The sequence below is a fragment of the Salvelinus namaycush genome, chromosome 11 (assembly GCF_016432855.1).
Source record: "Salvelinus namaycush isolate Seneca chromosome 11, SaNama_1.0, whole genome shotgun sequence".
NCBI classification, from domain to species: Eukaryota; Metazoa; Chordata; class Actinopteri; order Salmoniformes; family Salmonidae; genus Salvelinus; species Salvelinus namaycush.
Window position 1 is genome coordinate 16,466,528 of NC_052317.1, and position 27,781 is coordinate 16,494,308.

Sequence of the window (27,781 nt, forward strand, 5' to 3'; positions counted from 1 at the left end):
GAGTGGTTGAAAAACAAGTTTTAATGACTCCAACCTTAGTGTATGTAAACTTCCCGACTTCAACTGTACATGCAGTGAAAAGTGCATTTCTACCCATCTCACCCTTTTCCCAAAACAAACCCTCTGGTGCCTCTTAATTGCCAGAAAGATACATTTTCGAAATGTTTTTGTTTTTGTACTCCTTTTTGTACTCCTATATTTATTGTTTCCATGAATACAATGGTAACTTTTTGTTCTAATTTCCTGCTAACATAAATCGCTAAAATAAAATGAAAATATCACTATCTTTTTCTGTATTTTCAATGGTGTGGAAAGTGTATATGCTAAAACAGTGCGTTTACGATAAAGAAGTTTCCCACAAACATTTATCCATTATTGTGCAGTGCGAACATCGGAACCTTAGCCTATAATCGTTCTGAGGGGGACCTTGCTCTCCAGTGCACATTTCCTGTTGATTGGAATTTTATGGAATGTCAAAAGCGTAGCTTGTGATCATGCAAATTATTTCAAATATTGTCTATCTGACACTTTGCTAGACGTTCGAATGTAAGTATAAGGTAAGTAGTGGTTTTAGACCTATGTTCTTGATCCAGTAACAATAGCATTTTTCTACCGAAAATATTTGTGGTTAGCTAGCTAACTTAGCTATCAGGAAAAGGCTAATTAACGTTAGAATATTTCCAAGTTGGCAAGCCAGCTAGCTTGCTAAATGCAACGCTATGATATAGACACAGAACAACGAGACAGAAATTTCACTGGATGTTTAAATGTCAAGCATCTGGTTGTCGTTACCTCTCTTTACCAAATATGGCAGTGAGAGGAAGCCCACTGGCGGGCAGTGAGAGAAGATGGAATGAGATGGACTTCTCATCAATTAAACATTTGATCTCAATACCGTTTGTTCCCAAAACTAGAATCTGTTATGAACAGAACGGACAAAGTTTTGTAGACTGCACCCTTTGCAAAAGTTGAAACAATTCGCGCTGTTTAGGAGTACAAAGGGGAATTGAGTTATTGAACACAAGCACTTCAGAGTAGGCGTTCCCTAACGGAAACGTAAATATGCAGATGTTACTAGAACGCGCCAATATGATGTCGTTAGCGCGTGCTTGGCTCTGCCCACCCCTTTGCTTGGCTCTGCCCACCCCTTTGCTTGGCTCGGCTCTGCCCACCTCCTTGCTTGTTCCCATTGGACACGACAAGCTTTGGTCTCTTGGTTTAGTTATAAAATCTATGATTTTAACTTAGACAGTTTGTAGTCCTAAAACCCGGAAATTAGTTACCTCTGGTTCGTTCAGCCATCCCTATGGGGAAAGAATATACCTTATTTTCAGCGTTTATCCAAAAACCTAAGGTTAACATTTTGTTATATGAGATATCAGTCAGTTAACAATACCTTTTATGTGCTTTTTTTTATTACATAAATGCTTAAGAATTCATTAAAAAGTGACGTTAGCCTCCCGGGTGGCGCAGTGGTCTAAGGCATTGCATTGCAGTGCTAGCTGTGCCACCAGAGACTCTGGGTTCGAGCCCAGGCTCTGTCACAGCTGGCCGCGACCGGGAGGTCCATGGGGCGACGCACAATTGGCCTAGGGTCGTCCGGGTTAGGGAGGGTTTGGCCGGTAGGGATATCCTTGTCTCATCGCCCACTAGCGACTCCTGTGGCGGGCCGGGCGCAGTGCACGCTGACCAGGTTGCTAGGTGTACGGTGTTTCCTCCGGCACATTGGTGCGGCTGGCTTCCGGGAAGGATGCGCACTGTGTTAAGAAGCAGTGCGGCTTGGTTGTGTTTCGGAGGACGCATGGCTCTCGACTTTCGTCTCTCCCGAGCCCGTACGGGAGTTGTAGTGATGAGACAAGACAGTAACTACTAATAATTGGATACCACGAAAAAGGGGGTAAAAAAAAAAAAAAAAGTGACGTTAGCTGATGATGATAATCTCATAGAACAAAACATACAAGATCCTCCTAAGCCTGTATTTACCACAGACCTTGTTTTCGGCGTTTATCCAAAAACCCTACAAAAACGCCTTTTCCCCATAGTCCAACGAACCATAGCGGAGTTAGTAATGGCGTATTTTTGTAGGCACTATCTCTATAGTTAATGTTATCTTTTTACTAGTCTTTAAAATGGATTGCAGACTGCTAAATAAATATATGAATTAGCTAGCTAGTAAGTGTCAATAATTTCCTAGCTTAGTTTGAGGTTTTGTCTAGCTTGTTTAGTTAGCTAGATAGAGTTCAATCTCATCTGCATCAAAAGTAGCTAGCAGATCTGACCCGCTTGCCTACAGCTGCACTCATGTGCCTTCATGTGTAGATTAAGACACATCAGAGCCCGAATTGTCCCATTATCCCAACTGTTACACCGAGAAGATTGCACTGCTAGTTTTTTTGCAGTTGTTCAGTATTCTCTGTGTAACAGTTGGGACAATTTGTAGTACAATGCATTTCTCATCCCTCAATTGAGGTAGGTTTTCCGAGTCATATCAATCAAATGTATTTATAAAGCCCTTCTTACATCAGCTGATGTCAAAGTGCTGTACAGAAACCCAGCCTAAAACCCCAAACAGCAAGCAATGCAGGTGTAGAAGCACGGTGGCTGGGAAAAACTCCCTAGAAAGGCCAGAACCTAGGAAGAAACCTAGAGAGGAACCAGGCTGTGAGGGATGGCCAGTCCTCTTCTGGCTGTGCCAGGTGGAGATTATAACAGAACATGGCCAAGATGTTCAAATGTTCATTGATGACCAGCAGGGTAAAATAATAATAATCACAGTGGTTGTAGAGGGTGCAACAGGTCAGCACCTCAGGAGTAAATGTCAATTGGCTATTCAGAGTATCTCTACCGCTCCTGCTGTCTCTAGAGAGTTGAAAACAGCAGGTCTGGGACAAGGTAGCACGTCCGGTGAACAGGTCAGGGTTCCATAGCCGCAGGCAGAACAGTTGAAACTGGAGCAGCAGCACGACCAGGTGGACTGGGGACAGCAAGGAGTCATTAGGCCAGGTAGTCCTGAGGCATGGTCCTTGGGCTCAGGTCTTCCGAAAGAGAGAAATAGAGAGAGCATACTTAAATTCACCAGGACACCGGATAAGACAGGAGAAATAATCCAGATATAACAGACTGACCCTAGCCCCCCGACACAAACTATTGCAGCATAAATACTGGAGGCTGAGACAGCTCTGCAGTTTCTTAATCTACACAGGAAGGCTGTCTGACCCTAGTGCAGCTGTAAGCAAGCTGGTCGCATCTGCTGGCTACATCAACATTAACTAGTGGTAGTACAGTATCAGCCTGCTAGCTGGTCTTCTATCTGCCAGGAGTCCCGGACCAAGCCATTTTTATGTGTGTTGCAGTGGTAGTGACTTGTGTGGGCTAACATCCCTCCCTATCAATGAATTGTAACTTATCCCTCCCTTGTTTTTCTATTCACAAAGGTTGGCAAAAAGTTGTGGGACCAAAATTTGTTTTCTGTGCATGGATGGAAAGCCAATGTGCAGGTATGTGATGACGTCCAGATGTTTTTTGTTGTGTGGCTTGATTTTATTTTGTTTTTTAAAATTATTTTATCTGTCAAAGAAATAATTATGTCCTTTGACATCTAATGACAATTGTGTCCTTGTTTAGTTCATCATTCTTCATTGCAAGTGACAGAAATAGGCTAGATTTGTTGGAAATCGTCAAATCAACATGTATAAATGTGTTGTAATGTAATATGATCGAAATTAAGGGGTGTTCAGTTCAGAATGATTCTACAAAACTCAGCAAAAAAGAAACGTCCCTTTTTCAGGACCCTGTCTTTCAAAGATAATTCGTAAAAATCCAAATAAATTCACAGATCTTCATTGTAAAGGGTTTAAACACTGTTTCCCATGCTTGTTCAATGAACCATAAACAATGAATGAACATGCACCTGTGGAACAGCAGTTAAGACACTAACAGCTAACAGTCAGTAGGCAATTAAGGTCACAGTTATGAAAGCTTAGGACACTAAAGAGGCCTTTCTACTGACTCTGAAAAACACCAAAAGAAAGATGCCCAGGGTCCCTGCTCATCTGTGTGAACGTGCCTTAGGCATGCTGCAAGGAGGCATGAAGACTGCAGATGTGGCCAGGGCAATAAATTGCAATGTCTGTACTGTGAGACGCCTAAGACAGTACTACAGGGAGACAGGACGGACAGCTGATCGTCCTCGCAGTGGCAGACCACGTGTAACAACACCTGCACAGGATCGGTACATCCGAACATCACACCTGCGGGACAGGTACAGGATGGCATCAACAACTGCCGAGTTACGCCAGGAACGCACAATCCCTCCATCAGTGCTCAGACTGTCCACAATAGGCTGAGAGGCTGGACTGAGGGCTTGTAGGCCTGTTGTAAGGCAGTTCCTTACCAGACATCACCGGCAACAATGTCGCCTATGGGCACAAACCCACCATCGCTGGACCAGGCAGGACTGGCAAGAAGTGCTCTTCACTGACGAGTCACAGTTTTGTCTCACCAGGGGTGATGGTCGGATTCGCGTTTATCATCGACGGGATGAGCGTTACACCGAGGCCTGGACTCTGGAGCGGGATCGATTTGGAGATGGAGGGCCCGTCATGGTCTGGGGCGGTGTGTCACAGCATCATCGGACTGAGCTTGTTGTCATTGCAGGCAATCTCAACGCTGTGCATTACAGGGAAGACATCCTCCTCCCTCATGTGGTACCCTTCCTGCAGGTTTTCCTGACATGACCCTCCAGCATGACAATACCGCCACGCACAGAATGAGCAGTATGGCTGATTTCCTGCAAGACAGGAATGTCAGTGTTCTGCCATGGCCAGCGAAGAGCCCGGATCCCAATCCCATTGAGCACGTCTGGGACCTGTTGGATCGGAGGGTGAGGGCTAGGGCCAGAAATGTCCAAGAACTTGCAGGTGCCTTGGTGGAAGAGTGGGGTAACATCTCACAGCAAGAACTGGCATATCTGGTGCAGTCCATGAGGAGGAGGAGGTGCACTGCAGTACTTATTATCTGGTGTGGCCACCAGCTGCATTGACTGATACTTTTGATTTTGACCCCCCCCCCCTTTGTTCAGGGACACATTATTCCATTTCTGTTAGACACACGTAGGTGGGACTTGTTCAGTTTATGTCTGTTGTTGAATCTTGTTATGTTCAAACAAATACTTACATGTTAAGTTTGCTGAAAATAAATGCAGTTGACAGTGAGAGGACGTTTCTTTTCTCTATATATAGGTGGAGTAGACATTCTCACCTATGTCTTGGGTTTTATGAAACTGGGAGTGCTAGCCTGTATCCAGTATCACTTGTGTCAGTACCCAAAATGCTGTTTGCCCATGTTTCAAGGCCAATTTTAGTCTTTGTGGTTTGACAAGTTCATCCACGTTGAGTCTACTTTTTGGGTGAAGAATGAAAAAAGTGGGGGGAAAACAATCAGTTTATCTTATTTAGCCTGGTAAGTCTTGATGTACCGTGGACCTTTCACACCTGTACTGTGAAATTAGATTTGAAAGACAGTTCCCACTTGTTCTGTGTAGTAGCCAATGCTCCCTTCACATTGTATAGGAGATCAGAGACACTCTACTGTTGCTACTGCATATTGAGCTATAATTGGAAGAGCTGATTGCTGAGGAAATTGCTTGGTCGAGGGGGATGCTAGCTGAAGAGACCTTGGATGCTAGCTGAAGAGACCTTGGATTGCACCCTAGACGACCAGTAAGTCATAGCCTAGTTGAAAGGAGATGTCTATTTTGGTACTTGGTTCTTTCACATCTAGGCCTCAACTTTCCATAGTTCAGACAGACATAGCTGATGTCTTTTTAGCTTAAGGAATTATTGCATCAACTTTGACTACCAATTATTAACTTTGATTGGATTTTTGTGGTGGCTGTTTTTTGTGATAAATCAATGTTAAAGTGTAAATTGTGGATGTTTATCCCTGTTCTGTCTGGCTTTATGTGTCTGTTCTGCAGGGGTACCAGCGCACGCCCAGACAACACCGGAATGGACATCACCGCACGCTGCACACTGGGTGATCCCAACAAGCTCCCAGAGGGTGTGCCCCAGCCAGCACGCATGCCCTACGTGTCCGACAAGCACCCTCGCCAGACATTAGAGGTCATCAATCTGCTACGCAAGCACAGAGAACTGTGTGATGTCGTGTTGGTGGTCGGCGCCAAAAAGATCTATGCCCACAGAGTGATCCTTTCGGCCTGCAGCCCTTACTTCAGGGCCATGTTCACAGGCGAGCTGGCCGAGAGCCGTCAGACAGAGGTTGTGATCCGGGACATTGATGAGCGGGCCATGGAGCTGCTCATTGACTTTGCCTACACTTCGCAGGTTACCGTTGAGGAAGGCAATGTGCAGACATTGCTGCCCGCCGCTTGTCTGTTACAGCTGGCCGAGATTCAGGAGGCTTGCTGCGAGTTCCTCAAGCGCCAGTTGGACCCCTCAAATTGCCTGGGTATCCGTGCCTTTGCTGACACCCACTCCTGCCGCGAGCTGCTGCGGATAGCTGACAAGTTTACACAGCACAACTTTCAAGAGGTAAGGTGCATGTGAGTCTCTGTGCACTCACTCTCTGAGGCGCAATCTAAAAAGTGTTTCTTTGTCATTTAGAAAAAATAATGTTGCTCATCTTACCTCTCAGCTTATCAGAGACATTTTTTGGTTTTAGGATCCTGTTAGTTACTTAGTCTAGCTAGTCATTTGAAAATCCACACTGGTTACCAGTTAGTGAACTCCAGAGAGAGGTGTCCCTGAGTAATTTTAGCCCCACAGCCTTAAAAGTGAATCCCAGCAATAAAGTTAATAGCTTTTCTACATTGTCTTTTGTTTTCTTTACATACTGTTTTAGAATTTCCATGAAATTAAACCCCGACGTTATTTGTATCCTCAGGAAATAACTGCCACGGAACTTTCAGAATTTTAAATGTGAATTAGATGCTGCTGCCGGTTTAACTTGACTGCCTTACCATGCATCATTCTCTTGAGCACAGCCCCTGTCTTTTTGTGGACTTTGAACAGGTTTCACCTGATGAGTGACTTAGGTCATTTTGCTTGCTTTGCCCTCAGGTGATGGAGAGTGAGGAGTTCATGCTGCTTCCAGCCAACCAGCTAATAGATATAATCTCCAGTGACGAACTGAATGTGCGAAGTGAGGAGCAGGTTTTCAATGCAGTCATGGCCTGGGTCAAGTACAGCATTCAGGAGCGCCGGCCACAGCTGCCACAGGTGATAATACCTGCTATATAAATAAATAATCGTATGAGATGGTATGTGGTGTTGCAATGATATATACCTGTAGTTTTGATTCACAAAAGAAATGTAACACTAAGGACAGTCTGTTTAAAATCAAAAGTGTTTGTAACTTATTCCACTTGGTAAGTCATTGAGTTAGGATATGTTTTCTGGTTATAGGTCCTCCAGCATGTTCGTCTTCCTCTTCTGAGCCCAAAATTCCTGGTGGGAACGGTAGGATCAGACCCTCTCATCAAAAGTGATGAGGAGTGCAGAGACCTGGTTGATGAGGCAAAGAATTACCTGCTCTTGCCCCAAGAGCGCCCTCTAATGCAAGGGCCAAGAACACGCCCTCGGAAGCCCATCCGGTGTGGAGAAGTGCTGTTTGCAGGTTAGTTACTTAACTCTTGAACCTCGCTGCATTCTCTTAGTACCCATGTCTGATCACTTCTGCTTTCAAAGGTATTTCAAAATGACAGTCGTGTACTTTTTCCAACATGTTGCCATTGAATATTCTAAAGGGTAGGGTTAGAAGAGACAAAGTTGCACCAAGTTTAAAAAAAAATTCTTCATGTTCCCAGTTGGCGGGTGGTGCAGTGGGGATGCCATCTCCAGTGTGGAACGATATGACCCACAGACCAACGAGTGGCGCATGGTGGCTTCCATGAGTAAGAGGCGCTGTGGAGTGGGTGTCAGCGTCCTTGACGATCTTCTCTATGCTGTTGGCGGCCATGACGGGTCCTCGTATCTCAACAGTGTGGAAAGGTTAGCGTTTCCTTCCCCGTTTTGAAAACGATGTCTACCGGGTCACCACCTCGTTAATGTTTATTTATAGGGCCTTGTCCCAAATGGCACTACTTATGACCTGGGTCCACAGGGCTCTGGTCAAAGTAGTGTACTATATAGGGAATATTGGGACACACCCTAGATCTTATCAAAAGGCTGGTCTTCCTTCCATTGTTGAACTTCCTTATCTTAGTGTACTGTACTGAACTCACTCTCCACTACAGGTATGACCCCAAGACAAATCAGTGGAGTAGTGATGTAGCTCCCACAAGCACGTGCAGGACCAGTGTGGGTGTGGCTGTCCTGGGAGGGTATCTGTATGCAGTAGGGGGCCAAGATGGAGTATCCTGCCTCAACATTGTTGAAAGGTCACACTTACAATACATATTCACGGTTTCATTTGCTGTATTTGTCTTCTACAAATCACACTGTTTTCTATCATGCTGAGGCAAAGACAATTCATCTTGCAATACTAAAAGTATTATAACAAACAATTGACATGCCTCCTGAAATATCACAGAAAGCTGACTCCACTAAGTAATGTGACTATGCATGATCTGTTACAGATATGACCCCAAGGAGAACAAATGGACGCGCGTGGCCTCGATGAGCACCAGACGCCTGGGTGTAGCCGTGGCTGTACTGGGGGGCTTCCTCTATGCAGTGGGAGGTTCAGACGGCACGTCCCCTCTCAATACAGGTACAGATGAAGCACTTAGAAAACAGTACAATATCTTTCATTAGTCAGCACATCACTAACAGGGTGTACACTATTTATTTATACAGATAATCCACTGTAGAAGTTTAACACAATGTCCCTATAGTTCCCTAGAGATCTGGGTTGTATCCATTAGGCACCAAATGGATGAAAACGGACTGAAACAGGGAGACTATCTGAGCTTGTCCAATAAGAAACACTTGTTAACTTGCTACGCTTTGGTATAGTGCACACTAATGAATATGACCCTGCTCTAATCCCCTTTCTTACTCCATGTCTGCTCTGCCTCTGCTCCAATCTTACCACAGTAGAGAGGTACAACCCCCAGGAGAACCGCTGGCACACCGTCTCTCCCATGGGCACCAGGAGAAAACACTTGGGCTGTGCAGTGTACCAGGACATGATCTACTCCGTAGGAGGCCGGGACGACACCACCGAGCTGAGCAGTGCCGAGCGCTACAACCCCAGGACCAACCAGTGGTCACCTGTTGTAGCCATGACTTCAAGACGTAGTGGGGTCAGTCTGGATCTTTCACATTGATTTCTGTTTGGTTTGGGTGCTTTATTTTAGGATAAAGAGTCGAAGTGTTGGACTTTTCAATCAAATCAGGTAATTTAGTGAAAGTTGGGATTAACTAGCTAGAAAATGAATCTGTTGCTTTACACCTGTTGATGTTTGGAGCATTGTTTGTCTTGCAGGTTGGACTAGCAGTGGTAAATGGCCAGTTAATGGCTGTGGGTGGCTTTGACGGGACAACGTATCTTAAAACAATAGAGGTCTATGATCCTGACGCTAACACATGGAGGTAGGTAACCGCATGCAACAGGTTGAGACATATTATCCCTAGAGGGCTTGTGTTGAACGTGAAGATATTAATTTCCTTCTCTCCCTCCAGGCTCTATGGTGGAATGAACTATAGGCGACTTGGAGGAGGGGTTGGTGTTATCAAAATGACTCACTGTGAATCACACATATGGTAGCACCTCCAGGTCAAAGGCCTCACCGTCGCATGTGCCTCCGAAAGAAACATTGTTTATCATGCAAGGAACGAAGTCTATATTAACTGTAACACAGCCATGTTATTGGCAAGCCAAGGAAATGTCTTGTGACTACAAGCTTTACTGTTCCTGTGTCAAGTCTGGTAGGCTTATCTAGGAGCCTACGGTTCATCTCTCTTCTGTACTTCCTGTATTATGACTTGACAAGGCCAAGAGGAACCAACTCTGAATAGATCAATGACATGAGCTATTGTTTGACATCATGGGGGGAAAACCCTTCATTTCCTCTTTTTCGGTTACTGAAATGGAATACTGCAGCCGCACTTTAAGATACAGTTCAGATTTTTGCTGTGGTACCGGTTATACTATACCGTTTAGTTTCCATTGAAATATTAAATGGGGCATGAAGAAGAATCTTCAAAGAGAACTGAGGGTGCAAGATGTGGTCTCACTGCTTCCCTTGATCCTCGTTGTGAAAAGTGGATGAACTTGTTAGGCAGTTTAAATCTCTAAATTAAATGCACTGTGAATTTTTTGTTTGTTGCTGTTTTTATTAGTTTGACACACTGAGCATAACCTGGATTTCTACGTTCACAACTGGGGTCAATTGTTGGTACGGTGGCACTTACACAATATTACAACAGTTTCATACAAGATTGTTGCCCATTAAAGACTGGACAGGGGATATACATTTTTTTTACATTGACACATTTCTGAGACAGTCTTGCACTTTAATCTATTATAGATTCTTCTTGAGGAATTAGTTGCATTGCGGTTCATCTAAGACACAGTAAGGAATAATGAACTGGTTGATGTATTATGCACCTCTTAATTGGTGACCATGCAAAACAGATGGACATTCAGTAATATGCTTAGACTTTTTTAAATTATGTAAATCCTGATGAATCTCATGTTACCATTTGTTACTGCTATTGAGCAAAATATACGATCATGCGTTTTGCTGAAACTCAACCCCTGTAAATATGTTATCACCCAAATGTGTCAGATTATGCAAGTGTTCACAAGTAATTATTAGCCTGATCACCAAATTTTTTAAATGAATGTGTCCCTTTGGCTGTGTTCAGCCAGCCCAATTCTGATCATTTTCCCCCCTACTAATTGGTCTTTTGACCAATCACATCAGATATGTTTAAGAGCTAACCAGTGGCTGCATCTACACAGGCAGCCCAATTGTTTTCCACAAATTGGTCAGCTGTGAAAAGCTCCGCTTGGAAAAAATACCAATAACTGGAAAAAATATCAGAATTGGGCTGCCGCTGTAAACGCAGCCTTTCACAAAAGTATGGAACCGTTGAGGGCAAATGTATTGGTGCTTTATTTTTGCTGAAGGTCTGACATTTCTCTTTGAGCTGTAAGCCTGGCATTTTACCCCTATTAGATGACGTGGAATTGTCTGTACTGACAAAATACCCCATGCTGTTAATAAAAACACTTTATTTCAAACTTTAAGCTCAAACAATTGTTTTTGGAAATGTATTTACATGTACTATTTTTGTTGTTACATCTCTACCATTTAGGAAATCACTAGGCTAGTTCTCTGGGACACCAGGCTTTCTTACAGTTTGCCAATTACTGTATCTGGACTGAAACAATGACATCTTCAGAACTGCCCAAGTTACTTGACGGTTTACCATGTATCAAACCTGATTAATCAACTATCACCCCACACTGACAGAACCAACATTGGCAAGTTTAAGCTGTAACACATTTACTTCTACACTATTGCGCTTCTAGTGAATAATATCTAGAGTGACCCAAACCACAGAACAATGGCAAGGTACACAATCAGCAAAAGCATTGCTATTTTGAAATGTATGCATTTGCCTTTTCATACAATACATGAATATTAAAAAAGTCAAACGGTTTAATTTTATATGGACAGTAATTTTGTGGTATACAGGTATTTTACAAAACACAAACAAACAGATTTGTGATGTCAAAGATAGTCTGCTTAGATGGGCATCTTCAGGAGAGCACATTCTGTCAGCAGTTGCAGGATGGTGGGGATGTAATTAGGGCTTGCAATCTGTGATGGAAAATGAATAGTTAGATAACGGATACTACTTTATCTCGAACCACGTGTCAGCTACACAAGGGTTAGTTGGAAATCCATTCACAAGTTAAAAACATACTGTACTAATTACATACTATATAATTGTTCACCTTTTTAAGTGTGTGGCTGAGCCCATTTGACATGCAAGTTACATGTTACAAATAGCCAGTCACTTGCGTTTAGACTAGATATAGATATGTTAGATTTTCCATATATGTGCATATCTACCTTGATTTTCCCACTATGGTGAGAAGAACCCAAAGCCGTGGAGATCTGCATCAGTGACCCAGCGGACAAGTCTATCCTGAAGTGCCTGAAGAAGTGTGACTGCAGCCCTTTGATGAACCCGGTGACCTCATCAATGCTGATGCTGTCCTCTGTAGTGTCAACCTGCCGCATGCTGTCCCAAAGCTCCCAGGCATCTTGTGGGTGGACGGTGTACGTAACATCCATAGGGGGTAGTGTTGGGAGAGTCCAGACCAGTTTCAGGTACTGGATGTTGATGGTGGGGTGGCACCCAGTCCATAGGGATGCGAGCCACTGGAGGTTGGTAGAGTTGATACCAAGAGGGCCGAAGCAACAGTCAAATGTCTTTTCAAACCAGGATTTGACCAACACTGTGAGCGATTCTGGTCCTCTGGTGCAGAACAAAGGCAAACTGACAAATTCCAGGGGTAGTGATCGGAGATAATCCAAGTCACCGTTGACGCAGGTCAGCCAGCCGCTCCACACAACCTTCTGAGCATCATCTTTTGCAGAAAACGCTTGTTTGGAGAGAATCTGTGATGAGAACAGATGGCAATAAACACCACAGTCAAGGGATTCCACAGAAGAATAAAGTATGAACTCCAAACTACATTTAGAGGAAAAACCCTTACCTGTATGAAAACTGTTTCAGCATCTTTATCCGTCTCTGCCAACCCAAGGACCACAGAAAAATTGACCTTGAAGCCCAACTCCTGACCAACTTCAATCGCCAGGCCCTGTTGCTTCTCTGATACGATGAAAGCTGATAGTTGCTTTGAGTAGGATTTCAACTGAGTGTGTCTAAACTGGTACAAAGGTGTGACATACGACAGCTGCCATTCCTTCTTCACCAGAAGTGCTACTTGGTCTGGGTCAACCTGTTTCTAGACAGCAAAGAGACATACATCAGATAGATCTAAATATTATACACTCAAATTATGTCTGATGAAAATATGTCAAGCAGGGCTACAAATCAAGCATACAGATTAGTTGACTCGTCAACAATGATGTATGAGAAGAATTGTGAATACAACCACATTGATTGGCCTTAGCTACTTACTGTGATATCACATGACTTTGGAGCCTTTCTACTTCTTGGTATTCTTAGAGCTGTCAGAAGGCCTGATGTGTATGCCAGATGAGTTGCTTCAACACAGCTTCGCATTGATTGCCTGTAACTCTTGCTCCTTCGTTGTGCCAAGGCATTGTTGCGTGGGGTCTCCTCAGTGCTGTAAAGAACAGATCACATTAGGATAGTTAGTGAAACATTGTATTATTTTACACCATGCATACAAAGTTAATAAAAAAATAGGTGAAAATTATGAAAAGTAGTAGTTTGTCACAAACATTTTCAAAAAGCCATTATTTATTTCAATAAACAGACTGAGAAAATGTATATTTAAATAAAATAATAAAACACAGAATGGTCTATTTAGGAATCAAATTACAGAGAATATTATAAAGCTCAAGGGCTTATTTGGATTTAACCAATTTCAACAATTGTTTATATAACTTTACCTTGTTTAACCTCTTATTTGTAAAGTCCCCTTGGGGACCCTATTAGATTTTTTTTTTTTTTTAATTCAATTCAGTCTGGTATGAGAAGGTAACCCCTATCTGCAAAAGCAAGGTGTCTGTGGAAGCTGATTATCTTGGCTATTGATCGGCGTCTTCAAATCTTTGGTGCGATTTACTACCATATTTGGGCATACAAATTTATAAGGGAAGACCGAGCCGATTACCTCATTTCCAGATGGCTGCTACCTACATTCCTGTTAGCATTGTGAAGCATAAACAAAATAAACACAGAATACGTTGATACACACCGAAGACCGAGACTCAACAGACCATGAGGATATCTTATTTAACTGCTGCGTACCCGGGGTCTAGTAGGGCGCACACTCAGTGAAGCTCAGGAGCGCAGACATACATCAGATAGGATCTCATTATCTGATCAACTTTTTCTTTCGCTGTGTAAATTGACTGGATATACCCACCGCAGTATTAAGCCTAACATTGAGCTTATGAATGATGGGCTAATATGCATATGCTTAACTGGCTATAGGCTACATCTCGAGCCTCTATGTACGCTTGCTGAATGTAAAATAAGCTACAGCATGAACTGGCAGGGAGTAGGAAGGAGAATCCCATATTTTCCTATAGTAGGCCCATCTTAACACCGGGCTAAATCCTAACAAAAATAGGCTTACCATATGATTGGCCTGCTAAAAAGAAACGGGGCAGTGAAAAAATAATAATAATTTGATCATACATTCGGCTTTCCTGTCCTCCATAAAAAAATAAGATATTATTTAAATGTTAGGGTGGGTATGAATAGATCATTATATGTGATCCAGTACCGAAATGCATCCCAAAAGGTTTTAGTAAGTTGAAAGATGATCTGCCGTTTCGATATGAGGTACAAAAAACACAATGGTTAAAGTCAAAGTTAAATCTCTGTTTATGAAATCGTTAGGCCAACATGAGTAAATGCCATTCATTGTTTTGATATGAACTTCTTTAGGATTAGGTCAGGGTTTCCTAAACGGTCTTGGGGACCACCCTGGGTGCACGTTTAGGTTTTTGCCCTCGCACTACACAGCCGATTCAAATAACCAACTCATCATCAAGCTTTAATTATTTGAATCAGCTGTGTAGTGGTTGGGCAAAAACCAAAACGTGCACCCAGGGGGGCCCCAGGACCAAGATTGGGAAACCCTGCTTTAGGTGATAAAGGAAAAGAAAGGCACCTGGTTCTTATTCTGACTATATAACTTCTAGTGACATCTAACATATTTCCTTTTCAAAGGTGGAGGGAAACACTGTAGTAAGAATATAACTAAAGAAAACATACAGATAACTGCCAAAATAATGGCTTCACTTGAGTAAATGAGGGATAAAGTGTATTTGAAAGCAGGTGCTTCCACAGGTGTGGTTCCTGAGTTAATTAAGCAGTTAATGTCCCATCATGCTTAGGGTCATGTATAAAAATGCTGGGCAGCAGAGGGGAAGAGGTGAAGTGAGATAGATAACTGGGCCCAAAATCTGTCTTCTTCAGCAGGTGGCGGTTTTTATTTTTTTCACACACACCAAGCAAGTCAATGAGTGTTGAATTTGGGCAACAAAATGTATGGCTTATTTGATAGAAGTTTAGTAATGCTTAGGTTGTTACGAGTGTACTGATGAGTAGGACACGTGATATCCCGGCAACTTTGAGAAAAGACTACCAGAGTTGTGCCTGTTCACAATGTCATGACTGTTCTATGAGGATCCGAATGGATCAGATCAGCTTGGCAATAGATAACCAGACCCTCTCTCACCCACAGAGGGGTGTGTGAGTTTTAAAAGAGAGATTATCATCTAACTAAATTCCAAGGTATTTACAGGTGGGAACACGTTCCAAAAGAGAGCCATCATGGGTAGCAATGTTCAGATTCCAATTGTATACTTTTGGATCGTGAAAATACCATATACTTAGTTTTACTTGAATTAAGCACCAGCCTAAAATCTACAAGTGCATCTTGAAGCAATTCAAAGTCAAACTGCAGGAATGTAAATTCTTGAGCGAGTGATGGGCTGTGGCATATAGTACTGTGTCATCAGCATAGAAATGAAAGTTGCATTTTTTTCACTGAGTTACAGATATCATTTATGTATATAGTGAATAATGAAGGACCTAAAATCGAACCGTGTGGGACTCCTTTGTGAACAGTGACAAAATCAGATTTTTACCCCATCTGCAATAATAGCCTGAGATCTATCACTGAGATAATTCTGAAACCACAAACGTATCTGAGGCCGACCCCAATGAGGTCAGTCTCTTCAGCAGAAGAGAATGATCAACTGTATCGAACGCCTTCGACAGATCAACAAACAAAGCAACACAGTTCAACTTCTTATCCAACGCTCTTACAATATAATTTACAACCAGTGTGGAGGCTGTGATAGTACTGTGCCCCGGTCTAAAACCGGACTTAAATTAGTTCAGTATGCAGTTGTCAGACAAGAAAGATCACAGCTGTACATTTACCAATGACTAACATTTTTACAAGACAAGACAGCTCGATAATTATCAAGGTCACCAGTATCCCCACCTTTGTGCAGAGGCAGCACATAGGCAGTTTTCCAAATCTTAGGTATGACCCCAGAGGTTAACGTGAGGTTACAAATATGAGTAAGAGCACCAGCGATAAGTGGTGCAGCTCTAACCAGCAACCCTGGGCCAAGTTTGTCAGCCCCTGTTGCTTTCATAGTGTCTATGGCTAAGGCATCAATAACTTTCTCCTCTGTGAAGAGGCTTAGTGAGAAATCTTGACCATCAGCATACTTCATGCATAATCCCTTCATGTGTATATTTTCTTCCTTCATTTGTGGTCGACATTTTCTCAAAAAGATTGCCCGCTACAATGAAGTGATTGTTGAAGGCATTGGCAATGGCGTTCTTATCAGTAATGAGTCCAGTATCCAACCCTATCTGATTTGGGAGTGTGGAGTGCATATTGTTCTTTAATGTTTTAACTACTTTCCAGAATTTGGCTGGATTCCCATAACAGTCATTTAAACGAATCACATAGTAATCCGATTTTGTTCTTCTAACAAGTCTGATGCACAGGTTTCTCAGCTGCCTAAAAGTCTGCCAGTCAGAGCTAGAAGTTTCTCTAGCCTTAGCCCAACGTGCAACAACTGTTGTTGTGTCAGGAATCTGCTTCTTGACTACTGGTAAAATTCCTTATTAAATCAGTGACTTTAGCACCTGGAAAACTAAGTGTGCGTGTATCTTGGATTGACTCTTGCTTTATCATTGAGCTCCCGATTAAAACGGTAGCTAGCCGTTTACCATTATTATTTTCTTCCAAAGCCTTTTGTACAGCTCCATTTTTATTCTTGTTTTTTCCAACTCGGCCACCACAGATCACACTCATTGCTTCCGTCGCTGTAGAGGGTTGAGATAGAGGTCCTCGCTGGCATTGAGTCCCACGCCGTACCGCTTGGTCCACAAAGGAGCCACTAGCTGTAGCCTCTGGAGAAGAACCAGCATCCCCTTTCTGCAATGGCCAATCCAATGACGATAGTCTGCCTGATGGCGAGACTCCCCTCAGCTTGGTGTTGTTTGCTGCCAATGGAGTGGAGAACGAGAAGGTAGGAGGACGTGGCTTCCCCAATAGCTGGTGCAAATTAGCAATTTGTTTACTCAAAGTAGCAACTTCTCTATAGCCTTCGGCTAGCAGGCAATTGCTACATTGGAAGTTTAGGTGTTTTTCTTTATCTCGGAACTGGCCGAAATAGACACAGCTCCGGCATTTTATATATTGCTTGTGCAATTGTAATAAATACCATTTAAAATAACACAAGCATATTGCTATTACGTTGTTATAACTAACTTCTTTCAAAACAGGGTTTCTCACAAACTCATAAGCAGATACTGAGACCCACACACACCCAGAGACAGATGGCTGGCACAGACCTTTCATAAACACTGATAAGAAAAGGGTGCTTGGGTCTGCATTTTACGAGATACTGAGACACACACATACCCAAGGACAGAGGGCTGACGTAAACCTTTCATAAACACTGATTAAAACAGGAATATCTACGCACACACAAAATCTCCTGCTTAGCTGAACATTTGGTAACAAAGAACTTTTGCTGCAAGACTCAGAAGGATGACGCCCAGCTCATCAGGACCAATCTGAGAAGACAACAACCTGTCCAGAACCAACCAGAGGACCAGAACTTCCAGACTCAACCTACTTTCTGTGCTGTATAAAATGTCTATGCACTCTGTTATCTGGGCTCTGTCTGCAGGTTCCTTACGAGCTGAATGAACGAGTCCGTGCACGCTTGTATCAGATATCTTTACCTCTGAATAAACTGCTTTTTATTATACGAATATCCACCCTGTCCAGAGTCTCTACTTCGTCTCAGTTCTCCAGTAAACTTGTGATATCAACAAATTGGTAGCAGAGGATGGTTTTCTTCTCTGAATTCGGTCCATAAAAGTTGATAGAGAAAAGAGACAAGTAAGAGACGGATCAGAAAGGAAGGGTGACCTGTCCGAAGGAGCAGCCGGGAATCCAGCTCGCCTCAGAAAACTGATCTAGACGGCCGTCAAAACAAAGGTAAGCAGTACCTGTTAAATCAAAAATCTGCATATTGTATATTAGGAAAATCCAAATTAAAGATCAGAAGTACTGAGGTTGAGTATGGGTTACTGTTAAATTTATGATAAATGTCTATTGTAAATGTAAAAGTAAACATGTAAAGATATCTGAGATATAGAGAGTCACATAGTCGGGTAGAAGCCGTGAGAATCCAAATAACTTATAGAGAGTCACATAGTCGGGTAGAAGCCGTGAGACTCAGATTCACACAGTCGGGTAGAAGCCGTGAGAATCTAAGTAAATGTGTGTTGTAAAAAGATTCACATAGTCGGGTAGAAGCCGTGAGAATCCAAGTAATTGTGTTATAATTGTAACTGACTTGATAAAAAGATTCAGATAGTCGGGTTGAGTGAGAATTCCGTGAGAATCCAAGTCTAGAAAAGGTTCCCCAGACTTAACGACATTTGATTGGTTAAAACACTTGGAAGTTACCTAGGGGGAATCAACAAAATAAAAATAAAAATACAAGTTCAGATAGCGGGCAATGGTTGACTTGGCACTTAACTAGATGCACTGTGAAGAACTTAACCTGCGATCAATGTATTAATGTTGTTATGTAATAAAATACAAATGTGGAAATGTTAATTTGAATGTTGTGTAAGATTGGCCTTTTCACGAGACTCACTAGTTGATAACTTTTGGGAGGACAGCTGAGTCTTCTTTTGGCCCGTGGTACAGCCGCCGAGCTGAAAACTGACTTGTATTTTTCCTCTATTGTGCTGTTGGTATTTCCATAATTCCTAAAATTGAATTGATAATTCTTTTAGAAGCGCTTGAGTTTGTTAATATATTGTTCCGGAAGGGCGATTCTGTCACCTTCTGGGAAAATATATAACAACTCGAAAAACTGAAAAACGATAATAACTATTGCAAAATAATTCTTAAAATTGAATTGATAATTATTTTAGAAGCGCTTGAGTTTGTTAATATATTGTTCCGGAAGGGCGATTCTGTCACCTTCTGGGAAAATATATAACAACTCGAAAAACTGAAAAACGATAATAACTATTGCAAAATAATTCTTAAAATTGAATTGATAATTATTTTAAAAGCGCTTGAGTTTGTTAATATATTGTTCCGGAAGGGCGATTCTGATACCTTCTGGGAAAATATATAATAACTCGAAAAACTGATTAACAGTAATAACTGCTGTAAATAATTCTTTGTGTACGAGTGTGGGGCACCAGAGATAAGTCGGTGTCAGCGCCGAGGATACATTGCTGGTCTCGGCCAGTGACGGGCTAAGTGCACTAAGATAGTCGAACCAGACCCTAATTTTTGCTAATATAGCCATGGCCGCCACTACCGTCTCAAAACTTAAGTTAAATGAATTTTTAGACCAAAGAATCATGGGTTGGGGCAGTACCAACGGCAGGGGAAGATGCTAAGTCAGTCATTAGGTGGCTACAAACGGAACTCATACCTAGGTATGGTGTCCCACGACAAATCCGATCTCAGGGTCTCGTGTAACGCGCCAATCAAACTTTGAAGGCTAAGATAGCCAAGGTATGTGCAGGTTCGAAGTTGATATGGGTTGAAGCCCTGCCTCTGGGGTTGATGGCCATGAGAGCCTCTCCAGGGGCAGGCACCCATCTCTCTCCTCATGAGATAATGACTGGAAGAGTCATGCCTGGTCCACCAAGAGAGGGAGGTCATATGCCCACTCTTGATGTAAATATGTGAAAAAACTGACGGAACTTTCTGCAGCTCTCTCCAAACAGATTCACAAGGTCCGAGAGGGGGAGCTGCCAGGAGGCACGCCACCACTGAATGTAAAATGGTGACTGGGTGGGGGTTAAAGTCCACAAGAGAAAGTGGCTGGAACCCAGGTGGACTGAACTGTACGAAGTGAAGGAGGTTACTTCACACTCAGTTCAGGTCAAAGGTAAATCAGGCGCACCTTGGCACCACCTCACACATTGCACTCCAGCTCCAATTCCTTCCAGAACACTGACAGAAGTCAGAGCTGATTTGAGCGGCCTAAATTCGATTCCAAATGAAGACACTCCTGACTCAGGTGATGCGGCATCAAACTCCGCCTCCCCTGAAAAAGGAACCTCGCCCAGTTAGAGGGACATTTCTCCCTCCCTGGGCAAGGCTAGGGATATCTGGCCCATTATTTGTGATATTCCTACTAATATTTGGGGTGTCCATGGGCACTTTCACATGGTTGATAGAACACTTATCACACCCTACCACATCACGCATACATACCCATACCCATATCCCAACCACCGTCCCTGATATCACTCCCTCCAATTACTCCCGTCCCAAACGAAGTATGGCACGCAGCACTGCACCCACAGACCAACAATGCACTCCAACAAAGGTCAGAAGCACCACCTTATGTGTACCCTCTAATGCGACCACCACCATTACACTGACTTGGGGGGCATTGGGAAAAGCTAGGAATGGCCTGGGAGGGCATAGTCTGGAGTACACCAGATTCAACTGGTACATGACAAGAGGGGGGTTTCAGGAGTGGTCATGGAAGAACCTGGTCGCTGAGACTGGTCCTGACTGGTCCAGATATTCATCAGGGCAAGAAGTTCTTATCTGGCGACAAAGATTGTCGCTGACTAGGACTGGATTGCATAATTGGGGATTATCACTAATTATCCGACCAGGTACTGGGACGGGTTGTCAGGATTTTATACTAGCACCATATGAAGATTCTAGCAAGGATCTACTCTACTGGCCATTGAAAATCTGCATTACACAGCAGGCTCAGCCCTCTGCTATTTCTGACCGGTTTACTGTTTTAACATCTAAGGGGAAGGGTGATTGGGGTCCTATTATTATGGTCACCACTCCTACCACCCCTGATGATACCATTCATACTGCCACCGGAATCTCAGGTTTCTCTAACAATTGGCTATTATTGACCGAACAAGCAGCTAACACGACCCTGCAAAGCTGCGTCGTTTGCATGGGAGCTAGACCATTGCTCCGCATAGTCCCAGCCGCCATAACAGGAGACTGTCTAATGCCCCTTATGGACAAAGACAACCCACCTGAGAAGTGTTCACAGTGGGACTCTGTTTATCCGGTAGTCACCACTGTGGTCAAGAAACCGATATTCTCCTCTAGCGTGGCTAGAGCTAACTTCACATGCATAAACATGACAGGAGGAGGGACATTGTTGGGTAAGCTCCCTGCTAGTTGGTGCTTGTACACTCACATACTTACGGCCATCTTTGAACCAGTGTCTAGAGCTGATGTGTGGTGGTGGTGTGGGGGTACTCGTTTGTTTGACAAACTTCCCAGTAATGCCACTGGTATCTGTGCACTCATAACTCTTCTGCTGCCCATCTCTGTTTACCCCATAGGTGTCCAAGATTTGCTCACCGGTATACAAGCCCTGGGTCTTGAATATTGGCCTACCAGGACCAAGCGCGCAGTAGGCCCTTCTGCTGGGGACCCAACTTACATTGATGAAATTGGCGTCCCCAGGGGGGTACCAGATGAGTATAAATTGGTTGACCAAGTAGCCGCGGGTTTTGAATCATCATTTTGCTGGTGGTGTACAGTTAATAAAAATGTGGATAGAATTAATTACATTCATTTTAATGTCCAGAAACTGGGCAATTGGACTCAACAAGGCTTCGAGGCGGTCCATGGCCAATTGGAAGCTACTTCCCTGATGGCATTCCAAAATAGAATCGCGGTGGATATGTTGTTGGCTGAACGCGGAGGTGTTTGTGCCATGTTCGGGGAGCAATGTTGTACTTTCATTCCCAATAACACAGCAACTGATGGTAGTCTTACTGTTGCCTTAGAGGGTCTTCGTACTCTTAATGGGAAAATGAAGAGCCACTCAGGAGTGAATACCTCAATGTGGGACTCTTGGATGGATGCGTTTGGTAAATATAAGACGCTTGTTTCTTCCATACTGGTATCTATATCTGTCTTCGCTGCGATACTGGTGCTTTGTGGATGCTGCTGCATTCCATGTATTCGAACGCTGACCACTAGGATCATAACTACTGCTATTGATCCCAACCAGGCAGAGAAGGGACAGATGTTTCCTCTGCTTGCCCTGGAGGATGCTGAGCCAGGCTATTTGACTGATGACTAATTCAACGCCATTTATAGCTTTTGTCACGTCTCTTGTGAGACGTGAAGAGGGGGAATCAAAACTTTATCTTCTGATAAAGTTTACTCTAATTTTGCCATTTATAGCTTTTGTCCTAGCTTTTGTCACGTCTCTTATGAGACGTGAAGAGGGGGATTTGTAATAAATACCATTTAAAATAACACAAGCATATTGCTATTACGTTGTTATAACTAACTTCTTTCAAAACAGGGTTTCTCACAAACTCATAAGCAGATACTGAGACCCACACACACCCAGAGACAGATGGCTGGCACAGACCTTTCATAAACACTGATAAGAAAAGGGTGCTTGGGTCTGCATTTCACGAGATACTGAGACACACACATACCCAAGGACAGAGGGCTGACGTAAACCTTTCATAAACACTGATTAAAACAGGAATATCTACGCACACACAAAATCTCCTGCTTAGCTGAACATTTGGTAACAAAGAACTTTTGCTGCAAGACTCAGAAGGATGACGCCCAGCTCATCAGGACCAATCTGAGAAGACAACAACCTGTCCAGAACCAACCAGAGGACCAGAACTTCCAGACTCAACCTACTTTCTGTGCTGTATAAAATGTCTATGCACTCTGTTATCTGGGCTCTGTCTGCAGGTTCCTTACGAGCTGAATGAACGAGTCCGTGCACGCTTGTATCAGATATCTTTACCTCTGAATAAACTGCTTTTTATTATACGAATATCCACCCTGTCCAGAGTCTCTACTTCGTCTCAGTTCTCCAGTAAACTTGTGATATCAACACAATCCAACGTCCTTCATCGTGCGATAAAATCAGTACTCTCTGAAACTAGAGAAAGGTGACTACACGGTGTGTACAAAGCAGTACTAGACAGACCCATGCTGATCCAATGTAGGCACTATATCACTGGGAGAGGTTTCCACTGTGTAGGGGTAAGTGGACCCATGTAGCGGGCACACGGGCGAGGTACGTAAAAAAAACTCAAGGCCCTAAAACCAGATGTTCTCGACTACTCTACCCGTAGCTCTAACTTAGGCGTTGTTTTATACAAATATTTGTGCTGACAATATCTGTACGATGAGGTTGTTAAGGTTAAAAGGAGATTAGTTCATGGCCAGTTTAGAAATCTCAATGAAAAAAATATTAGCCACCAAAACAAAAAACATTAACATTTTCAAATAAAACATTGTAACTATTTTAATTTGATGGTACCATTCATTGGATCAAATTAAATTAGAGCTCACCAGATTGTAGCCCTAAAAAACAAATTAGTTACCTCTGGTTACCTCCATTCCTATGGGGGAAAAAATGGGTTTTGGGATAAAGGGCAAAAATAAGGTCTGAGGTTAACACAGACTTAGGAGAGTTTATACATTTTGTTCTAAGAGATGTCATTCAGTTAACATGACCTTTATGAACTTTGAAGCCTTTATCTGCTTGTTTTCATTACATAATTAAATGATTCAAAATTCACAGGAAGTGACGTTAGCTGATGAACAAATAGAACAAAACGTTAAGCCCTCCGACAAACCATCAGAAAGGCAAAGCATCAATACAGGACTAAGAGCAAATCCTACTACACCGGCTTTGACGCTCGTCGGATGTGGCAGAGTTTGCAAACTATCACGGATTACAAAGAGAAACCCAGCCACGAGCTGCCCAGTGACACAAGCCTACCAGACCAGCTAAATGTCTTCTGCATGAGAGCACCAGCTGCTCCGGACAACTGTTTGATCACGCTCTCCGTAGCTGATGTGAGTAAGACCTTTAAACAGGTTAACATTCACAAGGACGCAGGGCCAGATGGATTACCAGGATGCGTACTCAGCATGCGCTGACCAGCGGGCAAGTGTCTCTTCACTGACATTTTCAACCTCTCCCGGACCCAGTCTGTAATACCTACATGTTTCAAGTAGACCACCATAGTCCCTGTGCCCAAGAACGCCAAAGTAACCTGTCTAAATGACAATCGCCCAGTAGCACTCACATATGTAGCCATGAAATGCTTTGAAAGGCTGGTCATCATGGCTCACACCATCACCGTAATCCCAGACACCCTGGACCCACTCCAATTCGCATACAACCCCAACAGACGACACATTCTCTATTGCACTCCACACTGTCCGTTCCCACCTGGACAAGAAGAACACCTATGTGAGATGGCTGTTAATTGACTACAGCTCAGTGTTCAACACCATTGTGTATAAACACAAACACATTTCCTTGACAACAGCTCTGCGCTGCTCCATGAAGTGCAAGAAGTATGAATGATCTGACTTCCGCAGGGCCCGTATCACTGTAAATGTTGCACGGCCAAGGCAAACTTAAGAGTGACCATGCAGCACCTTTAAGACTAAACATCTCCCTCTGAAACCAGATCCTGGACTTCCTGACAGTCAAGATGAACTTAATGATGGTGTTGGAGTTGTGCGTGGCTACAAAGTTGTGGGTGAACAGGGAGTATAGGAGGGGACTAAGCACGCACACCTGAGGAGCCCCTGTGTTGAGGATCAGCGTGTGCTGTACCCTCACCACCTGGGGCGGAGTTATTCCCTCCATAAGGCAACCAAACAGGCAAAACAGTACAGTCGCAATTCAACAGCTCAGACACGAAAAGAATCTGGCAGGTGTTTTTGGGAGGTGCGATGGATCATTGGGGATCATTCAATATTCCCTTTCTTTTGTTGTTCAGTGAAATCATCCCATGTGAAGAGTCAACTCAACTAAAGTTACATTCGTACCTAAATAGTTTTTTTTCTATTGGAAGGATATGCAATTATGTCTGCTTATGACAAGGTAAAATGTTTATGTTTTTCTCCACATAAATATATCCAATGTAAAAAAGAACTACATTTAAATGGTATTAATTATAACTTACATATATATCCATTAATTCCAAAATAATCCCGTTAATTTCCACGGAAAGTTTCCACCTCTGAATATTCCCCAAAATGTGCAACCCTATACACGTCACTGACAATCTGAAATGGTCCAAACACAGACAGTGTGATGAAGGAGGCTGAAGAAATTTGGCTTGGTCCCTAAGACCCTCACAAACTTACACTTACAGATCTGCAATTGAGAGAATCTTATCGGGCTGTATCACCGCCTGGTACGGCAACTGCACGGCACGCAACAGCAGGGCTCTCCAGAGGGTGGTGCGGTCTGCCCAACGCATCACCGGGGGCACACTGCCTGCCCTCCAAGACACCTACAGCATCCGATGTCACAGGAAGGCCAAAAAGATCATCAACCACCCGAGCCACAGCCTGTTCACCCCGCTACTATCCAGAAGGCAAGGTCAGTACAGGTGCATCAAAGCTGGGAACGAGAGACTGAAAAACAGCTTCTATCACAAGGTGTTCAGACTGTTAAATAGCCATCACTAGCCGGCTACCACCCGGTTACTCAACACTGCACCTTAGAGGCTTGATGGGCTGCATCACCGCTTGGTACGGCAACTGTTTGGCATCTGACCTCAAGGCGCTACAGAGTGTAGTGTGTACGGCCCAATACATCACTGGACCCGACCTCCCTGACACCCAGGACCTCTATACCAGGCGGTGTAAGAGGAAGACTTTAAATTGTCAAAAACTCCAGCCACCCAAATCATAGACTGTTCTTTCTGCTACCACACCCTGCATGGCACCAATGCATCAAGTCTGTAATCAACAGGACCTTGAACAGCTTCTACCCCCAAGCCATAAGACTGCTAAATAGTTAACCAAATAGCTACCTGGACTATGTGCATTGACCCTTTTTGCACTAACTTTGACTCATTACATACGTTGCTGCTACTGTTTATCTGTTAATTTATTCCAAGTTATATGTACATATCTACCTCGTACCCTAGCTCTTAATCATGACTAAGTTCAATTAAAATTACACAAGAGTCATTGGACAAAGGTGTCTTCCGTATGGGGGAACTTTGTTAAGAGCCCATTGCTCGGTCTGAACATTAACATGCATCGCTTGCGGTATGGTCTTTCATATCAGCAATAAATACTTTTCAAAAAACAAAACCTTAAATCGATACACACCTTTATAGTGTTACTGTTCCCACACGGCCATATCTCCATGATATTTTACGTGTATATGGAAGGCCTGTGTTAATTAGCCATCTAGCATGTGCATGTTCTGAACACCTGTGTGTAATTGAAGAAGGCTGCCAGAAACATGTCACTGAAAAATACTGTTGGCTGCAACTGTGATAAAGACAGTTAAAACAATGTACAGTACAGTCCCGGTACCCCATGTATAGCCAAGTTATCATTACTCATTGTGTTACCCATTATGTATTACTACGGTTATTATTACATGTTTCACATTGCTATTATTTTCTCAATTTCGCCATTAGCCTCTACACCTGTTGTTTGTGAAGTATGTGACGAATAACATTTGGATTTGAGCGTATAAGAGCTTCTAAGCCCGTTTATGAACTGGGTGGTTCGAGCCCTGAATGCTGATTGACTGACAGCCGTGGTTTATCAGACCGTATACCACGGGTATGACAAAACATGTATGTTTTACTGCTCTAATTACGCTGGTAACCAGTTTATAATAGCAATTAGGCATCTCAGGGCTTGTGTCCCTATGCATCGTGCGTAAGAACAGCCCTTAGCCGTGGTATACTGACCATATACCACACCCCCGACCTATTTGAGCAGTTAATCCAAAAACCCTAGCTACAACAACCCCAGACATTTCCCCGTAGGCTTTGTCCAACGAGCCATGGCGGAGTTAGTACCCACAAAAATATGCTATTACTCTATATCCCCTTTTCCACATACTAACTATCATGGCCTTGTTCTCTGTCAAAAAGGGTTGCTAACGCTAGCTGGCTAGCTTTGTTTTGGCAAAGCAGACGCTGTTTTGATACGATCTCGTTTTCCTCGCTGACCAACAGCTTAGTTAGCAATCTTTTTATATGCTAACCTCGATAACATAGCTGTCTATCGACATTAATTAAAAATAGGTAAGAAAGTGCACTATATTTGTACCTGTTTCGTTCCTCCATCACTGGAAAAAAAAAATAACACCAGCAAAGCCAGGAAGTGGATTTGAACATCGCGCTTTCCCATGATGCAACTGGAATCTTGATAAGAAAATGTAGTCAAGTACAGCATCATTCAACATTTTAGTCGAATTGCAGATTTATGTTCACTCGGCAATTATGCCGGATAAGTCATGGATCCACCTCTAAAAATCTAGTTATATTTTCATACAGCTGAATCTTCAAATGCTCTCATGATAATGTGTAGCATAAAGAAAACAAATATTGTAATATATCCTTATCGTCGTTTGACTACTTAGGCCAGAAATAGAACGCTCTACCCCGCCATGTGTTACACAAATTACTGATCTGTAAATCTAACGAATGGACACACTACAACGTAACTGTCGGTACCAAGCACATCCACATTTATTGAGTTTTGTCAATGGCGCTGTCTTTTCAGACTGAACACGGTGAAA

General features: G+C 43.1%; 2 protein-coding genes across 5 annotated transcripts; one reads left to right on the forward strand and one right to left on the reverse strand.

The window, feature by feature from the left end:
• Positions 1 to 450: 450 nt before the first annotated feature.
• On the forward strand, positions 451 to 10,280 carry LOC120055865 (kelch-like protein 20). Of its 4 annotated transcripts, XM_039003894.1 has the most exons (12): positions 457 to 557; positions 3,435 to 3,497; positions 5,571 to 5,720; positions 5,978 to 6,551; positions 7,080 to 7,238; positions 7,425 to 7,635; positions 7,826 to 8,009; positions 8,255 to 8,398; positions 8,597 to 8,730; positions 9,057 to 9,265; positions 9,448 to 9,554; positions 9,645 to 10,280. In XM_039003894.1, the coding sequence occupies exons 3-12, from the start codon at positions 5,680 to 5,682 to the stop codon at positions 9,727 to 9,729; spliced, it is 1,848 nt and encodes a 615-aa protein (XP_038859822.1). In that variant the 5' UTR covers positions 457 to 557; positions 3,435 to 3,497; positions 5,571 to 5,679; the 3' UTR covers positions 9,730 to 10,280. The 4 variants fall into 4 exon arrangements, with proteins under 4 accessions (XP_038859823.1, XP_038859822.1, XP_038859821.1 ...); XM_039003895.1 differs by lacking the exon at positions 5,571 to 5,720 and having other exon boundaries at positions 451 to 557; XM_039003893.1 differs by lacking the exon at positions 5,571 to 5,720 and having other exon boundaries at positions 476 to 546; positions 9,060 to 9,265.
• Positions 10,151 to 27,355, reverse strand: LOC120055867 (centromere protein L-like). Its single transcript, XM_039003896.1, has 5 exons — positions 27,310 to 27,355; positions 13,128 to 13,296; positions 12,700 to 12,951; positions 12,050 to 12,601; positions 10,151 to 11,794 (listed from the first exon to the last, which is right to left on the reverse strand). The coding sequence occupies exons 1-5, from the start codon at positions 27,324 to 27,326 to the stop codon at positions 11,720 to 11,722; spliced, it is 1,065 nt and encodes a 354-aa protein (XP_038859824.1). The 5' UTR covers positions 27,327 to 27,355; the 3' UTR covers positions 10,151 to 11,719.
• Positions 27,356 to 27,781: the final 426 nt, after the last annotated feature.